The sequence below is a fragment of the Streptopelia decaocto genome (assembly GCF_964273445.1).
Source record: "Streptopelia decaocto genome assembly, chromosome: 6".
Classification (NCBI taxonomy): domain Eukaryota; kingdom Metazoa; phylum Chordata; class Aves; order Columbiformes; family Columbidae; genus Streptopelia; species Streptopelia decaocto.
The window spans coordinates 17,240,685-17,261,596 of record NC_138660.1 but is presented as its reverse complement, the minus strand read 5'-3'; the positions used below and the strand labels follow the sequence as shown (position 1 = coordinate 17,261,596).

Sequence of the window (20,912 nt, the reverse complement as noted above, 5' to 3'; positions counted from 1 at the left end):
CTGTTTATGAAAATGCCAATAGTGTACCCTTTTCTCCACAAAACTAGTCCTGTCAAAATGCCTACGTCACTTGGAATCAGTCTGCTGGCCACTGCATTCCACCCATAGCCTAAAGTTTATACCATGCCTGAAATCTCACTGTCACTTGAGCAGCTCAGCACCAGTTTCCTGATAATACCATACAGATCCTGTACAATGCACAGATATATGTTATTAATGGATTGAAAGAATACTTTGTTGCTAATTGTGGCACAGTGTAGGAACTTGATACAGTTCATCAGTGAATACTTTTTTGAAGGGCGTAAGAGAAACCCAAAGCCATTTAGAGTGTGAGTCAGCAACAAAATTAAACTCTCTCTTCTTCTCATGTGTTTTCACATGTTTTTATGGCCAAAATATGCTTGTGTACCATGTGTTCTTAGGAGATCCACCAGATACCACTGAAGAAGGTGTCACATCTCTACGGATGTTGAATTTCATGGAGAAAATATTCTGCAATGTGAGTACCAGGGTGACAACTGCTCACTGCAAAGCTAATGCAGATGGGTGTAGTGTCTGTTTCTGCTCCTTGTCAGCCAGCATGAACTGGTCATGGGGACAGACTAGAGGGACGCAATGTTTGTTAGACTTTATTCTGGAATTTTGCTATTTAAGGCAGATAGGGAGAAACCCCAATATGTCTCTGCACCAAGAAGGAAAATTCATAAGGTCTTCCAGACAAAAAGCATGTATAGGACCCCACTGAGTGTACTTACAGGCATGCCGGGGGGTCCAGGATCACCTCTGTCTCCCTGTAATAACAGTCATTTAACAAATGAATCAGTACAAGCTTTGTTATGGGTATTTTTTTAACTTTATAGCTTTTAAGATCACAAGCTATCTGTTCCAGTTGTATATTTGCTTTTAATCTTTATTTTGCACCAAGCTGTATTGAACAGCGAGGAGTTATAAGAACAACATTGTTTGCCATACATATTTTCCTACAATATATGTTTTTTTTTCACAGACACTTACTGGAGGTCCTCTTCCAAACTGTGCAACATACACCGAATTTCCTTTTTCTCCTTTCTGTCCTGGATCTCCCTTTAAAGAAAAAAAGTCTTTTAAAACATGATCCACCTATTGATATCCTACATTTCTATGGAGATTGAATGGGAATTTCTCAGGCTGTCCTAGTGCCCATCATACAGCACTAGGTAACCCACTAGAACCACCATCACTGCATGAGCAATTTGCAGTTCTTTTATCTAACAAGACCCTTAAAAGTAAAATTGCCTTATGTACAGTTGAGGTACAGCTCCTCACAGCTTCTAAACTCCTGCTCTGTTAGATGCTCCATAGCTCTTGGGTAATTCAATATTCTACAGTCTTCACAAGCACAGCCTTTGCTGTCAAGTGTATCAATATGCCTACCTTTCTGTCAGTGAGTCAGTGGCTTTAAGAACTAATATTGGCACTCTGCCTTCTCCAAAAGTTCATGCTGTGATTTAGAAGAATCTGCTGTGATTTTGCATATGGTTACAAAGCTGAAAGTATGGACCACGTTATGCACATAATCTTGAACATTTCCATCTATTAGGAAACGCGTTTCACAGTGTGTTAAAAAAAAAATAAAAATCTGATGCCTAAAGGCCCTGTTTTTTAAAGACTAAGTTCCCACGGTACTTGCTGTAGAGTCCTTTATAAAACTTTGCCAATCTTAGCACCCTCAAAACCTCAAGCTGACTTAGCAGGAACAGATGACTGCTTTTGCAAAATTTAATTGTAGTGCTCAATTGACTGTTGGGAGCATGGTATGTACATATCTGAAGAACAGATATATTAAGGCATTATTTCTGAAGTTTTTTCATTTGAAATCCAAATGTACTGTACATAATTTAACTGAAGCCTATAACTACTTAATTACTGCTTTCCATAAAATGGGATACTATTTTTCACAGAATTTAACCACTTTAAAACTGTACTGATTTCCTGATATGATAGTGTCTGTTCAAATCCTGAAGTCAGAATGAAACAGGGAAAGTACTTATCCCTGGAATGGTACAGTAAAAAAAACAGTTACAGCTGCCTGCAGCTGGATATAGCTACAGTAGACAGGATGCAGATTACAGGTCAAACAACAGCTGCTAGGGAACACATTAAACATATCAAAAGTTACATTTGTCTTTGGTTACTTTATATGTGATTTCTTGTGTAACAAAACATCTTTATTAGATTCAGTTTACTACCTTCTGCATGACTTAGTTAAGGGCTTGCATATAGAAACTACTTCCTTTTCCAACTTATTGGTGAGGTAAATGTACAGATTCTACAAGGTAACAGAAGTAAAGCTGATAAATATGTACATAGTGTTAAATAAAATTATACGGCACAACGTTATAAATAAGAATAACATAAAAATGTTAGCTGTAATATATAGTCAAGTTGGTTCTTGTTGCCACAAATGGATTTAAAAATAGACAATCTGCATAGAGGGGTTGGAATAGCATTCTTGTACACAAGCAAACATGGTTACTATGTCTTGTTTTTCTGGGTAGCTAAATTAATTCGCACTGGAATTTTAGTGTGCATATCCAAGGCTACATGCCTATTGTGTTTCTCGTTCTTTGTAGGTTGCAAATGCTTTTCCAGGCCTGTCAAAGAGCATGCTCCTGGAACTGTGAGGCTTTATGCTGTAATTTGTCCCATGTCTTATTTTTCCTTTATGTCATTTGGCCAATTATAAAAGGCAAAACTCATTTTTTAAAGCTATAGTAAGAAAGAAAATATAGGTAAAATTAGAGTTTGAGCAGAAGTCATTTTACCATTTGGAGATTTAATGGGTTACTTTCATGGGTATAACAAATGAGGTTATTTTCAAGTTTTTTCTCAGGTTGTGTATTTCATGGAATTTATTACAAGTCCAAGACTAAAATGGTATGTTTTTTCTAATTGCTATACTTTGATAACATCTTTTCACTTTGGCACCCACTGCACATTTTTTTACTCCCTATGGCTGAATCAGCATTGTATTTAGCTCCTACTAAACACACTTGACTTTTCACGTAAATTGCAGTTGTTTTTATTGTTTTATTTAGAAAATTTCAGGGAAGCTCTCAGACCAACTAATCAGCTATTAGTCATTCAGAACTAAAACTTGTTTCCACAAGAAGTCAAAGACTAGGGACTAGATCCATTCAGCAAAATTTATTTGGAGCTACAATAAGTTATATCCCTTACTGCTGTGAATCTGTGTTTTATCCTCACTAGAAAAGCACTGCTAATATAACTATTTAAACAATTTTAAAATGCTTTCCGTTTTAACAGCAAAAGTAAACAATATTAAAGTCCTAGTTTTAGATCTACTAATACACTTGTGTGATCAACCACTAAAAATCTTTAAGTGTTAAAGGACTTAGACTTGTTGAAGCTTCCAGTTATTGCTAATTCATCTCAGGCATGTCCCTGCTATTAAGGCTTTTAAGAAATTTCAACTATTGATAAATGGTATAATGGTTTCAAGCTACTCCTTCTCAGCTGTATTTCCATGGAATTGTATTATTTTGGTGTGGTTACGTACTAGGGAAACAAAGCAGAATTTAAATATTAAGGTAGACACGTATCCTTTAAGGATACAGGAACTTATCTGACATTCAAGCTTAAAGTTAATCTGTTAAGGCACCAAATGTCCTTCACTCCCATTAACCTTAGTAAGAATGCCTGGAAATTCATTGAGCATTGTAAAGCTAGTGCCATAGTCTAAAACTCCTTTCATTTTAAGCACTGTCAGCTTGAAAGGGAAATGCACACATACAGTATTCATAGACAGTAGGAATGCCTTTCACGTACGTAAGGACCTCTTGGTCCAAAGTAACCGTTTTCGCCTGGAAATCCTGGATCTCCTCTTGAGCCATTGCAGCCATCTAAACCACGCAGGCCCCTGGGTCCTTCACCTCCTGGTAATCCCTGAGAGACAGTTGAATATTTATTAGAGATACACCACCGTAAATAGGAAATTACTTTTTAAATTAACAGAACAAACACCTCAGATCTGAAATGGAGGACATCTCACAGTGGTCCAGGCTTCACAGTCTTTGCATTAGAAATGTTTTCTATTGTGATCAATAGAATTTTTTTCATGTATAAAAAAATGATACAAGTATTTTATATCTTGTTCTTTGATACACAGCAAACATAACAGGAGAGCACCGGTTAAGAGGGCCGGACTAGACTCTCACTTGAGTTAAAAAGTAATGTGCTGTCTTCTCAGAGAAACTCAAGAACTTAGGAACTGATTTTCTAATCAAGCAAGAATTAACCAGTGTCCAGATAGTTCTACTGCAAATTAGACACTAGGCAATAGAAACAGTGAGATTTCCTTTGGAATGATCTTTCCATTAAAGGAAAAAATATTTTCACAGAATTTATCTTTTTGACACAATTTTTTTGAGGGGTTCTGAAAAATTATCAGGAAAGCATGATGGCCATTTGCCTGAAATTTTATCTTCTTCCTATCTTTAAGGTTCTTCATCCTAATTTGTTGACACTATTTTTTAATTAACATTTTTCATATAAAGAATATACATTTCTTGGGAGCACTTCTTTTTTGTTCTAAATTCTGGCCTTGTGTCATCTACATTACACAGACACTCTGGCAACGGTCCCATTGTCAAGTGTGGACAGCTGACCAGCAGATGCTAGGACTCCCACTCAATTTCTGGTTCTGTTTTCACTTTTAAAATTCAACAATTTAACTTTGTTTGATCCATAAGAAACTAATAAGAGCATAGGAATTCAGTTCTAATAAACAGCATTTTTCAAAATACTGTATCTAAGACATACTATCTTTCTTTCACCACACACACTTCCACACTGAAGAAGACATTCAGAAAAATATATAATCAATCACAGGCTTATAACAGTATTTTTTGGGACTCAGTTTCCTTCTTCAGTCCCTATTCAGGTTAAAATTACTGGACTCAGTGTCTGCAAAAGGATTACAGGCAAAAATTTGAATGTTTGAACAGAAAACAGTACATCATTCGAGATACTTTCAGAGATGTTAATAATCCAGCAAACAGACTACAGCCTACTATAGAGCCGGAGAAAATAAAGTCATCATTTTTAAACCTAGCAGTAACACTTGCTATGTGGATATGGGCTAGTCTCCACCTTTAATGCCCCACTGAAAATGGGGCACATCTGCTCTACCTTCAATGCGCCACAATGAAAATTATGTACTTACCTCACTGGGATTTTGTGGAGTTTATCAGTAGTAAACACAGTTGAAGTTAGCCTGGCTATTTTACATTTTTGCAAAACATTTAATTCTGTAGGTGATGTGATATCAATAGGCATAAAGCAAAACCATGTATTAAGTGTATTATTCTATTAGGGGACTTGGTATGACTTTATAGAAACTGTAATTTTTGTAAAGCAATATTTATTCAATACTTACAGGAACACCATCTAAACCAGGAAATCCTGGGACTCCCGTTGGGCCCTAAAAACAGGTGACACGAAAAAAAGGAGTTGCTGAAGTCATTAAATCTTAATAAGAATGAAAACCAAGAATATGTGATACTATATAGCGAGAAACAAAAAACAGCATTGTTTGAAATATGAATCAAAAGCTGTAGTTGCCAGAAATAAATATCTGAAAAAATTTATATGGGCTTAGCAGGAGACTAGTGCCAATAGCCAGCCATGCAACCAATGGTACAGTACAGGACAAATGTCTAAGTCTCATATGCATTTGTTCTCCAAAGATTATAAAATAACAGAGAAGTTGCCTGTAACTTATAAAATAAACTCATTGGTAATTTCTCAGCCCTGCTCCTGTTTTGATAATAATACCAGCAGCATGATTTCTATTTATGGAACTTCAGGTGTGCTAGATACTGGCATTAGTGATTTCAGTCATCCACTGAGATCAGTGGAATTAGACCATTAAAACTAACCTAAAGTACCAAGAGCCAAGCACAGGGATTGTATGGCTACGGAAGATATGGACCTGAACTGCAATTTATACTCTGTAACTGGTAACAAAATTCTGTTTAGTGTACAGCACTTTTAAAAGGACCATACTGCTCCTTCCAGCTCCACGTTACTCAAACAGTAAAAGCTTTTTGACCATTTAGGTTCAGCTTTACTTGCCAATATTTAACATTACATACTGTATATACCTAAAAGAACTGTCTGTGGTGTTTTCTTACCTTATCACCTTTTTCTCCAGCTGGTCCAGGCTGCCCATTCTCACCTCTTTGTCCTTTTTCCCCCGGCAGACCAGCTGGTCCTGTAGATCCCAAGGACCCAATTGGACCTTGAGCTCCCAGCTCACCAGGCTGACCCTGAAAAGAGTTCAAAGAAGTGAATGACTACTGCTGTAGACCTCACAGCAGGCAGCATTTGGAGATGACTGTATGGATAAAATAGGGTTTACAATGTATACATACTCATGATTCAAACCAGCTTGCTGTACAGCTTGCAGATCTGTTTTATGCATTAGATGCTACAGGAACACAACTTTTATATGTAACTACTTGCTCAAAGTGATAATTTCTTTTTACCTTCATCGGGTCTCCAGAAACACCTTTCTGAGTTGCTTGGGATAAACTGCAAGTCTTGCTGATGCTACCAATGTAAGTAACACACCTTCTACAAGCATAAGACTTGTATTTTTGCCACCAGAGAAGTGATGTCTCATTTTTCCACAAAGGGTGTTTGTACACAATTAGAACAAATCAACAGACTTCCCTCTTTCATTTAAGTTACACTATCTGCTAATTATCTTAAGTTTTTCTGTCTTCCATCGTCATTCTCAAATGTAAATGCCTTATTTAAAAGTTATGAAGTTTCCTGCAGTAAAAAATGATAGTTATTAGTCAACATATTTACAGAATGTATCAGCTTCAATAGATTGTGTTAAAATGGCTTAGGAGGTTGCAGAATGTCATTTATCTACAAATAGTTCTAAATCGAGTATCTGTACCTACAGTTCCATACAGAGCATCTCCATGTATTTCTACTAACTTTTCCAAGCTAACATATAATCTCCTGAAGTAAAATTACTTCCCATGCCAACTGGATTTTTCAGTCTACAGCAGTGATGTAGAGTTATTTTGGATTTATTGTAGTTTTTGTTTTGTGCTACTAAACAACTATTGTTGTGTATTCAAAGGGCTGTAAAAAGCAAGCTTTCTAATCAGACTTTACATGTGACCTGTCTACACTTTCACCCTACAAAATCTATGTATTTACAGGTCTTCATTTCTCTTACTCATCTTTTTCATTCTGTATCATTATCTTTGTTTAGCTATAACTTTTTTTTTTTTGTTTCCCAACTGAAGAGTGTTTTGCCTTCTTTTCAGAATTCATCAGTTATACCACATTTTAAAAAGAAAGCAAAATGAAGCCCCATGCATTCCCAAGAAGAGCATATGGCTCTAAGACCACTTGAGGGCAGTGAAGGATATGTCAGTACAATCTCCATTCACAGAAATGACAGACCATACCTTAATTTCTATGAATGGACTGAAGGAAAACAAAATGACAGAAATCAAAGTGATTGTAAGCAGACATGTTAGCTTTAGGAGCCAAATTATGCTGAAGCAACAGAGCTGAATTGCTTGTTTCTCAGTGTAAACACTTCAACAGACTGAATCTGTCTGAAAAAAATCTTACCTTGTGAATTGTAAGCAGGGACCTAAACCTCTTTTTATTTATTCTCTGTCTTTTCAAATATGTCAATAAAATCAGTGTGATATGACACTTGGACACAAAGTGAAGAAATGTATGGTATGTATCATTCAATCAAATCAGTAAGGAAACGAGTAAAAAAAACCGTAACATATTACATGCTTACAATAGGAACATACTATAGCCTTACACTGTACTGGAAGCAGGACTGGATCACTACTGGCCCTGAAGCTATGAACAAGAATTTAGCCCAGAGACTAGGAAAATAAGTCCTACACTTACAAATAAGGACTACCTGAAAAAGTATCCTCATACACCTCATGTTCCATTTCTCTTTACTGGCTCCTCTCACTTAAACCTTGATCCTGCTTCCAGTGATGTCACTGGCAAATATTCCAGGGAGGAATCAGCATGTTATCTTCAGCAACAGTTACAATTTTTTTGATACCATAATTTGAGCAGTGTAGAATATTATGCTAATTAAGGGATACTAGAATTAAAATGTGCTGATTCTGCATCCTTGTTAACAATGAATGGACAGTCAGGATTCTGCATGTTTGAGTATTTGCTTGCCTGACCAATTGCAGCCTGCCTGTTGGCAGTGCCTTGCACATCCTCTGTTGTAAAACTGAATTTATTCATTAAAGTAGTCTTAAAGCAGCTCTTACACCCTCTAAATACCTGATTAAAAAAAACATGCAAGATGCAACATTCATCCACAGGAAAAAAAGTATAAGGTATTTCTCACTAATGCTCTAATGCCTTTGTTTTAGCAATGCATTTTGTTGACAACAAATTTCTGCAGCAACTTTAATATTTTTAATTGATATTGTATATGCTCTGCATTCAAGAGTAGAAAAAGAAAATTGTTGAATCATATTATATCCTTCAGACAGCTGATATTGACAGTACTCAAAAAAAAGCTGAGACACTGTTTTAATTGTATAGTAATTAATTATCCATCATATTTGACCAATAACCACTTCTAGGACATGTAGTCCTTTAGGTTGACAAAATGTCTTCGTTAGTTGCTACCCTGTGAATTTAATTGACACCACAGTTTATGTCTTCAGTAGGAGGTAGTGAAGTCATAAAACAGAGTCACTGAATCCAGAATTCACAATAGGTTTGACAGCTGATACAACTTTAGCATGCCATGTGAAGCTGGTGGATTGTCTCTCTTTCTTTCAGCTCACAGACTGATAATGACTGGGAGCTTTGTTAAGACCAAACTGATACCATCTCATAACATCTATTATCACATCTATTATTTGTGCCCATCCAATGTGACTACCACAGCATTACAGTCTCAGGACAGCTGTACAAATAAAGAGGATGAAGGTAGTCATGCTCATGTGGAAATGACAAATTAGCTCAGTTAAAATGAACAGAATATTATGCCTGCTCTGCCATCTGATGCCAATAAATTCCTTTAGGATTTCAATGCCTTGCTAATTGTCTAGGTCAGGAACTACCCATGCCAAGACTATGGTCTGTTATTCTAGCATATCCTGGGCTTGACCTGCAGTAAGAAACTGACTTTTGACAAAACAAGACTATATTTTTAAAAATTAAGTATGTTTCCTAAGACTGCAAATATTTCAGGCTCATGCAGCAAAGCATTTAATAGTTTGGAAAAGGCAATGCCAAGGTTATTCAGAATTACCTTTTTTGTTTGCCTGAGCCATGAAAGAACACCTGATTTTTAGAGTGCCCCAAACACTTAGTTGTCTGAAAGCACAATGTTTTAAAGGAGTCTTTATAAGAAATCAAAATAACTGGTTCATGCTATTAGAGTGAATTCTGTCTTGCTTCTCATTATGAATGAAGTCAAAAGAAGTCCAGTTTCTGCCTTCAGTTAGGGCAGTACCCTATGTTACAGGCAGTGTGAATGTATCAGTAAGATGTGAAATGCCATTTACCTTCTGTTCATGTAATAAAAAATGAACATGCCAGCAACTCCACAGAATCAGATTGTAGGGAAATAATATAGAAACCTTTTCCATGCTGTGCTAGACTCTGGTTTGTAACCAGTCTTTCTCATTTTACCAGGACAGAGAAAGGGAGAAAAGTGGAGCAGTTTGGGGGCAAGAGAGGAGTGCACACAAAGGCATGTGCAGACAGATGGGTTTTTTTGGTGATTTGCTTAGTGAGGTGGGACCATCTACTGCTACTCTAAGCTCCGCTCCACCCTTGTCCTCTTCACTTTACAAGAACAGGTCTATTACACAGCAAAACCATAGCTCCCAGGGCCTGTAAGGGGCGTCCGTTCTGGGAAGGTTCCACTCCACCATTGTAACTGTGTGGGACTGGGATCTAAACTATTTCCAGTGTAAGTCATGGCTCCAAAATAAACCTCCTAAATATTAATTTTATCAGGATGAGATAAATTGAAGAAAGCACACAACTTGGCATTAAATCCACTCTCTTGTCCTCAATAGAACAATTTTTCTGTGACTGTCAGTTAAACAGTGAGTAAGGGTCAGACGAGTACATGGCATGTACTTCATTCTCTGTTTCTTCAGAAACAGCAGATCGCATAACAACTTCTTAGTATTAGACAACTTATTTTTTTATAGTCAGATTTTGAACTGATTAAATGCAATACTAACTCTTAGTGCTTGACTTCCCTCAGCATCTGGATCATGCTGCAAGCTACCAGAAAATTCTGTGCTCTTCTATCATATTTTTCAATGATCTAATATGCTACAGGAACATAATATCCGATGATGCAGCTTTGTGTTCACAGTGATACTTCACTGAAGCACAACAAATCACAGTGAAGTGCTGAAAACGTTTTTCACAGTGTACTTTTTGTGTTTTAACCCTGTGCAACCTTGAAAAGAAAAAGTATTCAATAAGCCAGTGGGTGTCACTATTGTGTTAAACACTGAACAAGACAGAATTTGGCGCAGAAACTCTTAAGAAACATTGTTAATGGTTGAAAGCAGAGAGCTGCAAAGAGCATTTTAGACCACAAATAATTAACATCATATTAGCTAATAAAATAAAATTAACTTCTGCTCCAATTCATTTTATTGAAACAAGTCACTGATTGGCAATTTCTGGATGATTCAAATCTATGAAAAGGAATGATTTTGTAGAATTTTGTTTTGCCTGATGTGGCAAAGCTTGCTGATCTGCAGCAACTGAGAAAATAACTATTTTTAGTATGGTGGGAAAGGGAAACCAGGAGTATTAAGGAAAGAAAGATGATCAAGAACAAAAGGAGGGATAATTTAACAAAATCAGAATTTCTGAAAAATTTGGGAACATGTCTAATAGAAAAATGCCAAATTACAGATGCTGTAGCTGGACATCATATATGAAGAACAGCCTCAAAGACACCTTACGGTGAGGAGAATGGAGTGATCCTGTTCCTATTCTACATTCTGGTAAGCAGCCTCCACTCCCTACCAGTTCAAATCCTAACTGCTGGAACCAGAGAACTGCCTACTGTTCTGCCTAGTTATATAAAAAAAATGTGGTCTGCTTCAGATATAAATCTAGGGGGTCTCATTTCTCTAGTCTGTTTTTCTATGATTCTCAGTGAACATAAGTGAAATGCAACAGATATACTACAGAAATGGATAGCCAGTCTTGAGAATCTTCTATTTTAAAACTGCATCAGAGCTAATTTACAGATGCTGTAACAGATGTACAGATGCAGGGAAAAGAGATCAAGTATGAGGCAAACAGTGGGAGAGATCTGGGTTTCCTCAGATGCCAGTGTGTGTACATCTCTGACAGTGGATTCAACTAAGCACATGTATTTGAGATCAAATAGATGGAGTCTACATATTCATGTCCTGAGTGTGCAGCTCTAAAATATAAATAAAAGTACTGGATATTCTGTGTGAATGACAGGCTGCCATTGCATACTGATATGCAAAAAAGTGTGATTTAATAAATGCCTCTTACTCCCCAGAACAGACAGAATTTGCAGTTTCCCAGTTAGTGAGTCTTAAATATGTTTACACTGTGCTGTAAATTGGACTCAACCCACATGATCTACTAGGGAGATGTGACCACCCACAAGATCTATTAGGGAGATGTTACAAGAGAAGTTTTGCCAGAAAACAGAGCTACTGTACAATTAAATTTCACCGTTCTTACTCCACTGCCCTGAAGTATACAGCAGCTGACTTTCTAACTTACTGGTGACAACCAACTGACTTAGTATCTCTTTTGAATGCTTACTCCTTACACCTCATATGCCAGAAAATGGCAGACCTCCCTCTTAGACTTCTGTTTGCTAGGTTCTCTCCTACACTAGTATGAAAATAGGCCACTCGACTCATCTACAAAAGAGTGAACATCAGTCTTGCTGAGTTATATTTATTATTCACTTTGCTCCAGGCATTTCACATGATCTCATAGAAGCTAGATCAGGTTGGGTCATGAATAGTCGCTTGCTTTCTAAATCTACTTAACGCTATAAACAAAGCCAAAGGAATTGAATGGGATCAAACTCTGGGGTCGGCACAGGACAGGTTTACAATCGGCCAGTGCTAACCACAAACAATTTTTTAACTATCTAAATTCTGTTAGAGCAGCCAGAATTTTTGGAGGCCTCTGACACAACACTGCAGGAGTTATCAAGGAAACAACTTCCCAAGTTAGAGAAAGAGGGGGAAATGAAGGAAAGCTTTCACTGTCTGTTTGACATAGCAGGAGAAAATTAAAATCACAAACTATGGGAGACCAACAAGGAAGGGGGAGAGGGGAAATTCAAAGCAATGAAGTGCTGTGTGCCTTTAGTTAAAAACATTAACTGCTACTGCCTCCTGGAAGACCACACATCTTGACTGGGAAAGAAGAGGTGAGAGAGAGTCTCAGTTGTTCTGGGCTGGCACCAAGAATCATGTAGAACGCTTACTGGTATATTTACTTTCTCTAATGACTTTCTCCCCTCATTTATCTGTTCTGTAGTTCTTAAGTGAGTATGTATAGTAGCACACAGTATGAGTAAAGAGATTTAACAGCACAGTTTAGCAGTCCTATGGAAAAGGGTCCTTTTGAGTTGTGACATAAGAACAAGAGATAAATAGTATAACATAAAACTAATTTCAACAAGGCTGTAATCCAAATTAAACTGAAGTTGAACTTTCATTGTGATGTGGACAACTGTAATGATATCATAATGGGATATACTACTAGCAATACTGACCAGAATGTTTTTCAGTGATTTCTTACTAATGAATAGTAGTGCAACTCTGTTTATAGCACAGAGTCATCTAAGGTTGAGAAACATAAAAATCAACAGGTACACAAGCTCTTCTAAAACCCAATATAGCAACCAATGCGTAAGTATACTAGTATCATATACATATTAAATAAAAGTTCAGCTAATTGCTTCTATTTTTCTTCCAGCTTACTCAGTTTCAATACATTCAAGTATGGCCATGGCAGTTTCCTTTTTTTACTCCCATGGTCATCTTTTCTGTAGCTAAAACCTCAATGATCTTGTCCACTTACAATGAAGAAGGCTTTCTATGTTGACATTCAAAAGATTTTCAGATGGGCAACTATAAGAAAAAGTCTTAATTCCCACTGTGTTCACAGTCACCTGCACAGTTTTCTTACACTGTCCTGGTAACCACAGCTTTAACTAATCATACTTAAACTGCGTTCAGAAAAATAGATAGGAAGAAAGGTCATTATGCCAAAGACAGTAGGGCAAGATTGGAGGTCTTCCTTTCCTATGGAAACTTCAGAGTACACCACACTCCTGACAGCCATTCTGCTTAACTCACAAACCTCAATATTATTTAGGAGTTTAATTTTAGGTTCTATTCTCTTATTACCCTATTTTTTTACTATTTCAGTGGAGAGACATTGAGGGCTACAGTTATGTCATACACAGCTTACAATGTTTTTAGTTTTACAAAATGTAAACTCACTTCACTTATGATTGGTAACTACAAATAAACAAGCTGATTTATTTCAGCTCTAAGACTTCTGTTCTACCTTAACTTTAGTAGAAATCTTTGTTACAGATTGATTGAGTCCACTCCAAACATAGAAATAACCTGTTTGTTCACTTTACTAGCTAAATTCCAGTGAGCAATGCTTTTACTGAAACTCAAAAAAAAAAATCTGTAAAATGGCATCAAATACCTGTCATAGTGGTTTATGTGTCAACAAAAAATCCCTCAAATGGAACTAGCAACAATATTTTCCTCACAATCTCCTGACAAAGTGAAACCCTTATCAGATTGGCACACCTTGACTTTGAAACTATAAAACTGCTGTTTTATCAGCAGACAGATATTCTGAGTTCTCTAAAAATCTCATTTTCATTAGTGTGTGGAGAAGGATCTAGGAAAATCACCACTAGCAATGTGTGAAACGAACTGCTAGGTTCTTACTCAGATGTCAAACTATCACTTGTAAGTTGGACCTATGATATCTGTCTAGCACAAACTCTACAATATGACACAATGACCACCTTTCCTATGGATAATAATTCCTATGCATTCCACCAGATGTATTACAAATAATACACTTTGCTAAATAGCTTCTCCCCCAGTGCACTTTTTAGGGGAGATAAAAGTTAACAGAAACTTTCAATTGAAACTGGAACTCTCTCTGAAAGTATTCAGCCAACACCAGGATTCAGAATAACATACAAATGGTCGTGTTCCAGCTAGTCTAATGACGGATTTGGTTGCAGTTCTTGGAAGAGTTTGAATAACATGTTTAATCAATTCATAATAGGTCTGACCTTGTGTGTTTCTAATGTAATGATACCTCAGCAGTACAATGACAAGACAACTTGCCCTTGCTCCCCTGTAAGTCTTAGATTACCACATTCAGTGGAAGATCATGAAGGGAATACCCCACATTTGACTTCCTTTGGTAAAATAGATTAAAAAATAAACAACAACAAAAAATTAAAAGATAGGTGGACTAGTCTACATATATAAATGTAACTCACTAAATTTACTGATATAGCTCACTCAGATGCTGTCTTTTTCATTCAGGCTCTGCAAAAGCCCCTGATACTGCCGTTGGTTTAACTTTGAGCACTGCTGTAAGGTTGGATTTCCAGCTGGTCTGGATGAGATTATTGTTCCATTGCCTTTTGCCAGCAAGTACGTGTATTCTCTAGAATCTTTTTGTGCTTTCAGCAAATGTTTACTGAGGTAGCAAGCTCATCCTTAATTTTGACAGCTAGCCTGTGCTAAACAGTGAAAAAGGAAAAAAATACAGTGCTAGGCAATCAAATTTATACTGTTGCCCTTATCTCAGCTTCTTTACAGAGATGGACTATTTAATAAACTGTACACTTCTGGAATTTTAGGCTTGCATATTATATATTGCCAGAGGTTTCCAATTATCGTTTATTTCTTGCACTTTAAAGACAGGATTGAGGAAACCCTGAGTAACAAGCCTGGGAGTAGGATTCAGACAGAAAAGTAGATAAAGCAGATGTTTTGCATTCTAGGAAGCTAACAGTAAGATAAACAAATCTTTTATTTTGTTATGGGTAGTCTCCACAGATGCTAAGAAAGCAAAGTTAGTGTGTCAGAGTGTAAAGACAGAACACAGAAAAATTTAGAAATCAACAGGATTGTAGGATGAAGAAGGATTAAGTAATCCTATAGAAAATAATTCATCACCACACATTAGTACACAAAATATTTGCAATCCATCTGAAATGGTGTGTAATTAAGCCATATTTCATGTACAGTCTGATAAGTATTTGTATTTCTTGTATATTGATTAGTAGAAATTATTGCATGGAATTTAAATTCACATTACATTGTAGAGACTTTATCCATCAGCGTGCATATGTATTTTAGAGCTGTTTCAGAAAATGGTATAATTCTCAAACTTACATTTGCATAATATTGAATTTATTTTGAAATGTTTATGACACTTGTATTTGGCACTTAGGTCCAGAATCTTGGAAGTATTTAGAAAACTAACTGCAAATGCATGAATCGTAGCTCAGTTTACCCGTGGTGGGGAAGACAGCTCAGGAAAGAGCCATAATGACAGCAGTGAGTATTTATTGACTGATTACGGGAATGTAAATCAGAACTTTCAGGCTACTGAGACAGAACTAAAGTAAGAGAAATTTCCTCTAATTTCAGAGTCATTTGTTTTTAAAAGGCACTTCAGACCACATTTTGGATATCCAAAACAGTCTATTCAGTAGCACTGAGAGACACTGCAATGCTGCTAGTGAAAATACTTTTTCTGGGATGCCCTTTTGTTAACACAGTGTTACAGAGACAGACACATCCTAGGCCCCTATTATGAAAATCCTACAGCATGGAGGACTTTCGTATAGACATAATCCTGGAGGATTAGGATAGCATCCAAGGACATCAGAGCAGTGATCGTGACACAGCAAAGCACACAGCTAACTGCAGACATACAGGAAGGAAAAGGTGTGTCTTGTTTTTGTGGCGACTCAGGCTGTACACAAGCAAATGGGGTGTGCAGGTCTTCTAAAAACTGACCCACCAACGCTAAACGTTAATAGTATTTTGAATGAAAACAATTTCCATCACTAACTGACAATTTTTCAGTTGTTCACTAATGAGGGAATGTATCCAAATAAATCCTTTCCTCATATAACAATTAAATTGTTTGCTATCACTACATAGTAGGTGTACTTTGAGAAAGAGCAGCCAAGATAACAAACTAGTCATCACTGGACCATATTTCCATTAACAAATAGCAACATGCACAGTTACTAGTTTTAGTGTATAATATGAAAATGCCTTGGCTTCATTCAATGTTTTACAGTTATTTATAAGGCAAAGACAGTTCAGATTTTTTTTTTTTTAATACTTAGTGCATTAAGCTAGTAAAATAAAAACTCTGCCATCTTTTCCAGAAACACCTAACCAAAATAAGAAATACCTATGTTCTCGTAAAACTAGTAAATGGCATAGACATCCTCTTTTAACCAACCTCTTAGTAGAAAAGGAGCATGGATTTCTAAACTTACATGTATTAAGAATTACCACTGTTTAACTGTTAGATTGATCTCAAAGAATCCTTAACACAAAAAAGGTACCATGGTTATTAGAAACCTAATTTACAAGCAAATCTGTTTACAGTCTTAACTTCCTTGATTACACCTGTACTTTGGATCAGTCACAGTATTATGCTAGTTTGCTATATCAGAATTTATGTCAAAATATTGATTTATTGAGCATTGCTGCGTTGAAAACTCAGTGTGTTTGACATAAATGTGTACAAAATGAACAGTATTTACAACAGTATTTATCATTAGTTCTAATCATCGCTTACCCTTGATCCTTTTTCTGGAAAGCACCGACAAACCGAACAATCCTGTCCTCCACATGGGTCAATATATGCGTATCCTCCCTAAAAAATAAAAGTTTGTGGATTTGTTAATATATAACAGACAACAATCACTTCAACAAATATGTCAACTGGACATATTGTCCAGTTAGATGGTTTTTAAGGCAAAAGATTTGGCTACACTTGCATAACCACACGGCAGTTTATTGCTGATGAAGAAACTTGGCATAGCAGCAAACATCAGAATATCGTGTAGATCTTCAGCTTGACACATACAAACCTTGTCCAATGCCTGCTTAATAGAATACAGACATCAATACTACATTTAATATACTCCTTATCTTGGACCTCTCATCAGCATAAATATGCTGTCAAAATAGAAGCAATACACAAAAGCTTATTACTGTTGCTGTAGAAGGTGAAAGACATTGCCTGCAAGTTATGTTAAATAATACTAAGTATTACAGCTAAATACAACTAAGGAAACAGCTGCATCTAGAAATATTTTAACAGAGTCAGAATTTAGTTTGTAATAATGTGAAATTTGAAACCCATTACATTAGGTTGGGAGATTGATTATGATTAAATGATAAAAGGCAAAACAGGCTGAAAAGGAACAGGTTTATGCCGTGATAAAGCCTTGTATTTAATCCTTGTCTATTAAACGAAAGAAAGAAGTATGTGCATGGTGTAATTATGCATTGTCTACCATTAATTTACTTATTTCTTCTATTAAAACTTCCCATCATTGCCTTCTTAATAGCAAAAAAACATCTAGTTTGTTTCATCAAATTGCAATGGGAAAAAAAGCATATTCGAGGACACAACAACAAAATGTAAATTCAGTAGATGTAATGTGTGGTAAGTGAACATAATTTTATTGTTCTTTTCTATTACTCAAAGTGTAATGTTAAACATATACCAATTATACACACCATATGCATTTATAAATGCACTTCGATGGTTGGAATGTTTACTAGGTGACATTATTTTTTTGACAAAATTGTGTAAATATCAAAGTGGTCTTGAAAAGGATAGCAAGGGCTTAAAATATTTAAGTATAAATTAGGTAAACAAGTAAACAGTGATAACATGAAAATATTTGCTCATTTCTATCAAGGTCAACATTGTTTTGTTACTGGTTTTAATAACTGACAGAACACAATAGGTTCATACTTCAGTTTTTCAAGGAGAAAACACTGATAAATATTAGATAAAGAGGAAAAATTCTGTTAATTCTATCTACAATATTTTTAGAATATGTGCTACTCCCAAACCTCAAAACAAGAAGGTATTATGGTCTCTCTCACATACTGCTTCTCTTTCACACACTGAATTTCCCATGAAATTACTAATCTACTCCACACTAGTCTCTCAGTTATTAAAAACTTGCCTCTACTGAAATATCAATGGAATGCAAGTTTCTAGTAACATACAAGCTGTTACGCTTTGTTCTAACTGAACCCATTTATTTTTTAAAAATACTTAAATACTTAACTTTTCAGCAGTTCAATTTAAAAAAGTAAGAGTTCAGGGGGAAAACAACAGGAAAAAAAAGAGCTTTTAAATATTTGAAAGAAATTAAGAGGACAGACTTGAAAGAATTTTCAGTGAATGCATTGCAAACATAAGTTTAATATGGAGGAGAGTACAGAGAGGAAAATAAAGCAGATAATGAGACTATATTATATGTGAAATTTTGGCTTCAGAGAGATGGGAATGTACAAGGAGGCCAGTTTAAGATCTAGATTAACATACAGAGAAAGGCTTGAATGCTAGAATGAGTTTCACATATGCTATAATGTAGCACCATTGAAGGGACTTAATGAGAAAGGGACAGTGCATGAGAGAGGGTTTTTTACATGCAGCTTCCAAAAGCATCTAAAGCTGCCAAAATTAGAATCTAGAAGAACACAAAGGAGAAAATTACAATGTAGTAAAGCTGAACAAAAGGAACAGAAAGGAAAGTGAGAACTGCAGAAATACTGAAAGAAACATCACAGTTATCCCATAGAACTACAGATCATGTTGGTGTATATGGTGTTACTTGCTTGAACTATACCATCCTATCTATCAACTATCTGTAAAGTACATATCAATGTCACTTACCCCATCGATTTCTTGTGCTGAAAAAACAATCAGCAGCCACCTGATTTAAAAGAAGGAGAAAGCTAAATTAAAATAACACTTCTACCATCCAGCTGTCACCAAAAACGTAGCCTCTAAAAAGTGAGAAGTGTGATTAAGTCTCAGTACAGGAAATATATGGACCTGTTGGAGAAAGTCCAGAGGAGGCCACAAAAATGATCAGAGGGCTGGAGCACCTCTGCTATGAAAAAAAAAAGGCTGAGACAGTTGGGGTTGTTTAGCCTGGAGAAGAGAAGCATCCGCAAAGACCCAATTGCAGCCTTTCAGTACTTAGAAGGGGCCGATAAGAAAGATGGGGACAGACTTTTTAGCAGGGCCTGTTGTGATAGGACAAAGGGTAATAGCTTTAAACTAAAAGAGAGTAGATTTAGATTAGATTAGATTAGATATAAGGAATATTTTTTTTTACAATGAGGGTGGTAAAATGCTGCAGTCTCCCCTTTTTCCAGTCGTTTACAGCAGGCATGTGTTTGCCAGATTGTTCTCTGTCATTTCAAAATCCCTGCCTCCTGGCACCAGACAGACATTGCCAATGCACTCAAATCAACACAAGACTGTTAGAGGTAAGTCATTGACAAATAATGCAGAAAAATGACAGGAAGAGCTACCCTAGAGAGATGGCTGGGATAAAAGGCTGCCACATTGGGGAACACCTGAATAACAAGCAGCCTGGGTTTGCATGAACCAAATAAACATGAAAAAGACACTGGAGCAAGTTCAGGCATGTTAGCACAGTGAAGGACTGCCTACCAGCAAGGGCGTCAGGTTCAAGCAAGGTACCTTTGCTGGGCCAGGTTCCCAGCTAGAAAAGCATAATTTCACATTCCTAAAGAGCTTGGGGCATGAAGTTTTATAAAGACCTCAAGCAAGAAGGAAAATTACGTGACTTGTCCTATAAGATATTATAGAGATGGAATCATTGATCCCACACGCTACTCTGAAAATTCCTGGCCACGCTGATCCTAATCTCTTCCTAAGGATCATTTTCCTCTAGAAAGAACTCCTGCCACAGCTGCTAGCAGGTGTTATCATCATAGTCTCTAAAAGTTTTCTTCATGCCTTTTAATAATTCTTCCTCATCTGTAAAATTATTCTGGGACAGGAATTCAGGTTTGGGTTGGTCATTACTTTTTCTTCTCCAAATATGTTCTTCACTAGAATGTAGGAATATCTTGTCTCTTAGAATCAGAATTGTAGTTCCTGTTTCTTACTATTTAAATAGCGTAGTACTTGAAATGTAAATGGTTTGATCCTTATAGACCAGAAATCAAAATCAAATAAAATAAATTATTGTATAAGCTTATCAAATTTATGATAGGCTACAAATTATTTAACTGGTGATTTCTTATTACTGTTAATTTGATAGCTAAGAATATATCTCAGTGAGTCTAGTTAAAAAATTTAGTGATCTGTAAAACTCACCAGGCAGCTGTGATAAGCCACTTAATCCGTTCAAACGAATCCTTTGTTAATGCCATTCACGCTGATTCAGGATCTGTATATGCAGCACTTTTTTTTTCTTTTTTTTTTTAAACAGCAGATCTTCTTTTTCCTTCGGTTTGTGGATGGTCTATAAACACTGTTCCATACTGTTGTTTTTTTTCCCCTCTCAACCTGTTTATATTAAAATATGCATCTGATGTACAAACATGAATAATTACCATATAACCAAAATAAGTCTTAACCATTTACACAGGTCATACTGTACAGCTTTATGTTGGCACTACATTATCTTATTCCTATTTTATTTATTCCTATTTATTTCTTCCTATATTATTCCTATATTTGCTATACTTTCA

The 20,912-nt window shown here is 36.2% G+C and overlaps 1 protein-coding gene across 1 annotated transcript in view; it reads right to left on the bottom strand.

The window, feature by feature from the left end:
• The window catches only part of COL4A4 (collagen type IV alpha 4 chain), a 63,957-nt gene extending 43,328 nt beyond the window's left edge, over positions 1–20,629 (bottom strand). Inside the window, exons 1-8 of the mRNA XM_082056348.1 lie at positions 20,536–20,629; positions 19,075–19,114; positions 16,951–17,028; positions 6,195–6,329; positions 5,438–5,482; positions 3,829–3,945; positions 1,015–1,083; positions 756–791 (exon numbers count right to left, since the gene is read on the bottom strand). Coding sequence (XP_081912474.1) covers positions 756–791; positions 1,015–1,083; positions 3,829–3,945; positions 5,438–5,482; positions 6,195–6,329; positions 16,951–17,028; positions 19,075–19,114; positions 20,536–20,591 — 576 coding nt within the window. The 5' untranslated portion in view covers positions 20,592–20,629. The remainder of the gene's footprint in view (positions 1–755; positions 792–1,014; positions 1,084–3,828; positions 3,946–5,437; positions 5,483–6,194; positions 6,330–16,950; positions 17,029–19,074; positions 19,115–20,535) is intronic.
• Between the last annotated feature and the right edge of the window lie 283 nt (positions 20,630–20,912).